The 7648-nt window shown below is 36.9% G+C and overlaps 1 protein-coding gene across 2 annotated transcripts; it reads left to right on the top strand.

Moving 5' to 3' along the window:
• The first annotated feature begins 840 nt into the window (after nt 1–840).
• On the top strand, nt 841–2277 carry LOC133817560 (glycine-rich cell wall structural protein 1-like). 2 transcript variants are annotated; one of them, XM_062250109.1, is made up of 2 exons: nt 841–1345; nt 1388–2277. In XM_062250109.1, the coding sequence occupies exons 1-2, from the start codon at nt 1003–1005 to the stop codon at nt 2047–2049; spliced, it is 1005 nt and encodes a 334-aa protein (XP_062106093.1). In that variant the 5' UTR covers nt 841–1002; the 3' UTR covers nt 2050–2277. The 2 variants fall into 2 exon arrangements, with proteins under 2 accessions (XP_062106093.1, XP_062106094.1); XM_062250110.1 differs by having other exon boundaries at nt 843–1264; nt 1421–2277.
• The last annotated feature ends 5371 nt before the right edge of the window (nt 2278–7648 follow it).

Genomic DNA, 7648 nt, shown 5'->3' with positions numbered 1-7648 from the left:
AGTTTCTAATGTATCTCGCAATGTCTTTTGTTAAATTTGATGAAGAAAAAGAATTTCAATCACTTGATGGAAAACAAACTATCACACAAATTTATAAAATAAAAAAATAATATGGACGAAGTAGAGTTGGATTTTTATAACTCGATTTTTATATTGAGTTGATTAAAATATGTTATAACCTAACCAATAAATACAAAATGGAAAGATGAGATAAGTGAGAGTTAATTACCATGTTTTAAAATTAAATTTCATACAATTATTAAGTATTTAACATATATACACATATTTGAATTACAAAAAAATTATCCAATATACAAATTACTAGGTATATCATATATAATACTAACTAGCAACTATTTAAGAAACTACGTAGTATAACCAAAATCCAAATTAAGCTACTCAACTTCACATTATGATCATAATATATGAAGAATCACGATCAGTAGTTAACAACTATATATATATATATATGAATTTGAACCTATATTTTTATCATTGAAGTTTGAAAACTTTTATTCGAGAGTTAATTAACGAACTTTATATGTGTGTAAAAGTAAAACTTTTTAATAGATGATATATTTGAACGATCATGACTGCATGCATGTGATGATCATGTTATTACTCAACAAGGAAATATATAAAGATCAATACTAGTAAGTGTGTACAGATGACTACATCTATATATATTGTTTGAAAGTAAAAAAAAAATCATGCATATTGCCTAGTATGTATTAATCATCCAGATCAACTTTGACTTCGACTTATATCATTTAATGTTCGACCAATAATGCCCCAACGGCCCCAACGCGTTGCATGAAGAAGTAACCATTAAAGCTGTTTAGTAGGGCAGTATCCTGGTAGTAGTGCAACTAGCTAGCATGGCTTATTGTATGGATTAATTGTGCCTATATAAAGATGACCCTTTTGAGTCGAGAGCTACAACATTAACAAGCTCAAACAAGGAAGCTTAGAATTATCCTAAGTATCCCATCACCGATCGAGATGGGGACTTCGAAATGGGTATCGTTGAGCCTTCTAGTGCTCTTCATTGCTCTCCATTTAAGTTCATATACTCTTGCGGATGACAAGCTCGACAAAGCTAGATTCCGAGATGATTGTCAATGGGGCCGACGAGGACCGTGTGGTCCTCGTGGTCCTCGTTTCGGTGGTGGAAGAGGAGGAGGACTTGGTGGTGGGGGAGGATTTGGAGGTGGCCGTGGAGGCGGAGGAGGACTTGGAGGTGGTGGAGGTCTTGGCGGTGGAGGTGGTGGAGGTATTGGAGGTGGTTCGGGCCATGGTGGAGGTGTAGGGGGTGGTGCCGGAGGGGGTCTTGGTGGAGGTGGAGGTGGAGGTGCCGGAGGGGGTCTTGGTGGAGGTGGAGGTGGAGGTGCTGGAGGTGGAGGAGGCGGTGGTGTCGGAGGTGGTTCGGGCCATGGTGGAGGATTTGGAGCTGGAGGCGGTGTAGGGGGTGGTGCTGGAGGTGGTCTTGGTGGGGGTGGTGGTGGGGGTGCCGGAGGTGGAGGTGGTGGTGGTGTTGGAGGTGGTTCGGGACACGGTGGAGGATTTGGAGCTGGAGGAGGTGTAGGCGGTGGTGCTGGAGGTGGTGTTGGGGGAGGTGGTGGCTTTGGTGGTGGAGGAGGAGGAGGAGTTGGTGGTGGTTCAGGCCATGGAGGAGGTTTTGGAGCTGGAGGAGGAGTAGGTGCTGGTGCCGGAGGAGGTGTTGGTGGTGGAGGCGGAGGAGGTGGTGGAGGTGGAGGTGGGGGTGGAGCCGGGGGTGGTTCTGGTCATGGTGGAGGATTTGGAGCCGGTGGTGGTGTAGGAGGTGGAGCCGGAGGAGGTATTGGAGGAGGTGGTGGTGGTGGTGCCGGTGGTGGCGGAGGAATTGGAGGAGGATCAGGCCACGGTGGTGGTTTTGGTGGTGGAGGAGGAAGAGGGGGTGGCCATGGAGGAGGAATTGGAATTGGGATTGGGATTGGAATTGGAGTTGGAGCTGGTAGTGGCCAAGGATCTGGTAGCGGCTCAGGTAGCGGTGGAGGTGGTGGACATTGAAACACTGATAATGTACTAGTCTTTTTCTCAAAGCTGAAACGTGTCATTAATTATGGTAGTGTTGAAGGAGTGAGAAGTTAAGGGAAAAAAAAAGCTTTTCATACATTATGGTGTTGTTGTATTGTTGAGATACGACTTTTAAGACTACATATTGCATTGTTTACAAATCTATATCTCAATTGTTGTTATTACTGTTGAAAATAAATAGCAAGTTTCTTTCATTTTAAACTTCCGAATTGATCAAATAAAAAAAACCTCCGAAATGAACGCTTTTAGTGATAAAGACTAGTATTTAAGAGAAATGCTAAATAGCATAAGATGTTGAATGCTGCAATTGAATGTCGGATCTAACATATCTAAATTTAAATTAGTTTTAAATTGAAATATACGAGACATGCTACTTAAATACACTCATTGTGTAGGCCACTTCGAAGATTGCTAAAGATTATTAATGATGCCTAATATTATAAACAAATCACATATATTTTAATTTAATAGCAATATGCCACATCATTTGAGTATTGGGGTACCTTGTAACAATGCTCAATATATAAAATGGGATGCACATAACATTTAATAAAAAAAATTGACCTCAAAAGTTACTTTTATGTTTTGTTGCACTATTAATATAAGTAGAGCTTGTTATTTTACAAAAATATATATATATGAGACTCAATATTAATTTGCACTAATAATAGTAAGTCACATCGAATGGTATTAGGCAACTTAAAGTGTCGTTTAACAATACTCACATCACAGTGCACGCATGTCAATAACTAACTAATTTGCTTGATATAAAAATTAAAATATATTTTAAAAATTAATTAAATGTGCATTATATTTGCACCCCAAAAATATATAGGCACCTCATTAATTAAAAAAATTAAAATTTAAAATTAGTTTTAACACTTTTTCTCAATATTTTTTAACATTCTTTTATGTTAATTTCAATAATTTTATTTTATCTTGTTTTTTTATAATTTTTTAAATAATGTATAATTTTTTTTTTTTGACAAATTTTTATATATTTTTTTGTATAAATTATATATAGTTTTTTTAGAATATGAAAAGGAAAAAAAATTAGAAAGATGTGAGCATAAATTGATAAAAATAAATATTATACATTAATTTTCAATAAAAATAAGTGTTTTAATCAAATTTTGGGATGCTAATATAATCATTTTACCTATATATATATTTAGTGACTTTGAATGTAGCGTGGTTCTAAATTTTGAGTAATTTATAATATTATTGATATAATTGAAGAATGAAATCGTATTAATAATGTGTACATTAGATATTGAAATTAAAGAGACATTATATCCGCCTCTTATGTAGCATGTTGTGGTTTATTCATAAATCATAAACAATGATTCAAGACTTATTAAATTCGATGCGTGTGCTTATGCTTAGGGAAATTTGAGTTTATATGCTTATTGAGGGGTCCTAATTAAAAAAATGCTAGGCATTTTAATCATTTTAAAATAATGTTAATTGTTTTGACAATACCCAAAATACCTCTGTCATAATTTTTCCCACCCACTTCATCTTCTCTCTTATCTTTTCCATATCTCTTTCTTGGTTCACTCTCTCTCACCTCACCTTATGGCACCACCAAGACCACTACCCACGACATTTGCGACACCACCGAAAATCCTCCCTAACTTCATGTATTTGTAGAGATAAAGACAATACCCAAAGCAACATAAATTTTGAGCATTCTTTGAGTAAAAATTTATGGGTAAGTAATTTTTTCTTAAATACGTGGATTAGTAATGTTTCCTTCAAACTTTTGGGGCATTTCAAACAGATCTGAGCATTATTTGCACAAATTTTTAGTGTGTTTTCATTTTTTTTTTGTCGATCTGTGTTTTCTTCAATTTTTCTGGGTTTGTGTTGTGCTCGATAGTTGCTCGATGCAAGCTCGATAGTAGTGAACTTTTGCACGGTTTCATGCATGCTCGATAGTTGCTCAATGTCTGCTTGATGCAGGCTCGATGGTAATGGCCATTCTCATGGTTTCATGCATGCTCGATTGTTGCTCGATGCAGGCTCGATGGTAGTGTGCATTTTCATGGTTTCATGTATGCTCGATGGTTGTTCGATGCATGCTTGATGCAGGCACGATGGTAGTGTCCATTTTCATGTTGTCATGTATGCTCGATGGGTGCTTGATGCCTGCTCGATGCAGGTTCGACAACATTTTCATTTTCATTATGTTTTGTATGCTCGATGGGTTGATCGAGTGATGTCGATGCATATGTTTGTTGGATTTTTTTTCGGCTTTTCAGCTCATTGTATTTGTTATTTTTTTCATTTCAGGTTCTACTATTTACGCATTTGTTTCTTACAACGACGTTTGAGAAACGGATGGTAGGAAATGGTATTTTAAGGATGCTGAATGTGAAGTGATACCAATGGAGAATGATGTCACTTACTTGCAACTACTTGACATACTACACGAGAAATTTCATGTGGATAAAGAGGTGTATGGACTGAAACTTGAGATGACGTACATATGTGGCGACCAACCATTTTCATTGGTTCAAATGAGGAATGATCGTCAAGTTTGTGTATTCTTAGGAATAGCATCAAAAGAACGGATTACCTTATGTGTGACTCCAGTTAAGAAGAATGTCATATCAGATCACTCTCCTAGTGTGAACAACATTGATCCAGTTAAGAAGAATAACAATGATCCATCTTCTGCAGCTAGCAGTTACAAGCATCTTAATAGTGAGGTGGGCACTTTTGTTCCAGTTACTAATCTGATGGCTATTGTTCAGCTTGATATACCACATGGAGGTCCCACTGTTGTGCCTGAAACATTTGAGTACGATCCCTATGTGAATGATGATCCAGTTGGTAATTGCTTTGAAGATAATGATGATGGTTCTTGGGATGATTCAGAATCGTATTATAGTGCAGATGTGTCAAATGAGGGGTTAGACATTTCCCAAGCCCAACAAGTAGAAGAAGAGACATGTTTCTCTAAATATTTACATGATGATGTGGCATGTTAAAGAAGCACGTGAATAGCACGTGACTAATTATTAATTAAGGATTGGTCGACCTACAATCAGAGCATCAGAAGAAGTTGAGTTGCTCGATAGACGCAAGGAATATACTAAGCAGTAGAAAAGAAGATAGACAAAAACATGCGACCAGATTTGCTTGTGGGACCGAGACAAATGCTCAGAAATGGTTATAAGTTAGATATTTTAGGGATATTTATTAATTCAAATGTAAGTGTTTTCATATTATTATTTTATTATGCTTGTAACGCAAGTTACTGTTGTGTAAAATCGATACGCAAGTGCACGTAATCGTAACAAGTAATAAAGAGTAAGTGAGATCGTTCCCACGAGGACTATATATTAAGTACCAAAACTTAATTCCTATTTCTATTTGGCTAACGATAATTGAGTCACAAGAATGAACTAAAATTGTAAAACAACAATCTAAAATTAATTTCAAGAACTGAAAATAAACAATGTTAAGAAAATTCAATGGATTAAAAACTAGGGCAATCAATTTCATCAACCATCCTCTTTAATTCTCATTAACACAAATCTTATTATTCAATTTTTCTCATGTGATAGCAGGTCAACAATTATAACTTATATTCGTACTAGGATATATAAGTCTCAATCTTATGCAAATTTTCTACATCTCTGTGATAAATAAACATAAGATAGGCATTAAGATTAACAACCCTAAAACTACACAAACCACACATGTACTCTCGTCCTAATATGAAATCTATGTTTATTCAATTACAGCATATTCAATTCTCACTTCTCAGATTTCGAATCAAAATCATATATTTCATGTCAATGGTGATCAATCATTCACAAGCATTAGAATCAAATTGAATAAATCACAAGATAAAATTGAAATCATAAAACTTGCATTAATTTAAAATAAAGGTTCAGGAGAATCCATTAACACCCTAGAAAAATAGTTTAGTTCATGATCAAATTCATAATAACCATAGAAGAAATAAAAAGCATAAAAAATACAGAAATTCAAAGTAGAAAAGAAGAAAACTGTGACGAATTCTTCGACTCCACTTGCAATCCTCCACAATGTGCCTCTAGCCGTCTCCTAGGGTTAATCTCCTCTTAAAAATGTCATTAAGAAATCTTTTATAATCCCTAATTAATTATGTGTGAAAGGACAAAATTGCCCTTGAAAAATGCCCTAACTTCGGCTTCCGTACGGACTGGCGCCGCGGCTCCATATGATAGAGCCGCAGCTCTAATCCACTTTGCCATCCGGAATTCATCTCTGACTTCTTGTAGCGCCGCAGCACTAATTTAGATTTTAATAGAGCCTTAGCTCTGTCTGATAGAGCTGCAGCTCTAATGCTGACAGATTTTTTTTCTCTTCTCTGAAACTCTTAGGGCTGCAGTTCTACACCATAGAGTTGCGGCTCTAATTCCAACTTTTCACCAAATCATAAATTTGACCCATGGTTTCACCTAGTTTCCATTCCTTAGCCCGTTTAACACTGTTTCTGCAAGAATTAAGCGCTTTTCCTCCAATTTCAAGCTATTTCCTTCATAACCACACTTAATCCTGAAAACACAATAAACACCGGCATAATATCGCACAAAACCAAATAAAAGATTAAAATTGCATCTTAAAACACGCCATAAAAACATACCAAAACTAGTCCTAACAGTTATAGACGACCCATAGGCTCATATCTACATCCATGAGCCTATAAATAGGACTCATATGATTCATTTAATTTTTTACATAATAATTTGTATTCAGAGAGAAATAGTAATTTTATAAACAATATTTGTATCTATCTTCAAGACTTGTGAAACTCGGTGAACCCTTGTTTGTTGATCGCAGGTTTTGGAGTTCTTCTACATTAATAAAAACACTAAGTGGGCGTAGGTCATTACCAATCACTGGGGTCGAACCACTATAAAATCCTAGTGTCGTTTACATTCTTGAATTAAATTCTCTTATTTATATCGTTTTCGTGACTCCGTGTCGTTGACTAAATTAAAGGTCAACATTTTGGTGCTTTTGTTGAGAGCTGAACTAAAGGAAACCAGGATCTAACACAGTGGCTAAGAGCTAACCAAGAGAATGTGATTGAAATGATGGTGATGCAATAGAGGGAGCTCAATCAACAGCGTCGATAATTGAATGAAAGACAGGCGGACATGGATCGTCGACAAAAAGATGCGATGGTGGATTTAGAGGCGACCATTCAATTGGCTCGAGGACTGCCACCTGCACAAAAATCCAAGCCAGACCTACCGCCAAATCCTCATCCTCCTCAAAACCAATGATCAGAGCATCACCAATGTCCTCCAAACCCACAAGACCCAAAAAGTCCACAACACCCGGAACAACATCCAGCTGCCCAACAGGAAAGACAGCCTAGGAATCCTGCTAGAAATAACGATCATCGTCAACCCTCTCGTGTGGGTCGAAGTAGTAAACAACAACACAGACAGAATAGGGATGAACAACGTCCCAGAAGCCCTAGACGTCTCGCAACAGACGAACAAAACCTTCCTGACAGGGGACAGGGTCCCTTAGGAAGCAGGAGGCAGACAGACTTAGGTTCTGC

The sequence above is a fragment of the Humulus lupulus genome, chromosome 2 (assembly GCF_963169125.1).
Source record: "Humulus lupulus chromosome 2, drHumLupu1.1, whole genome shotgun sequence".
Lineage (NCBI taxonomy): Eukaryota > Viridiplantae > Streptophyta > Magnoliopsida > Rosales > Cannabaceae > Humulus > Humulus lupulus.
This window is presented reverse-complemented; position numbering and strand designations above follow the sequence as displayed.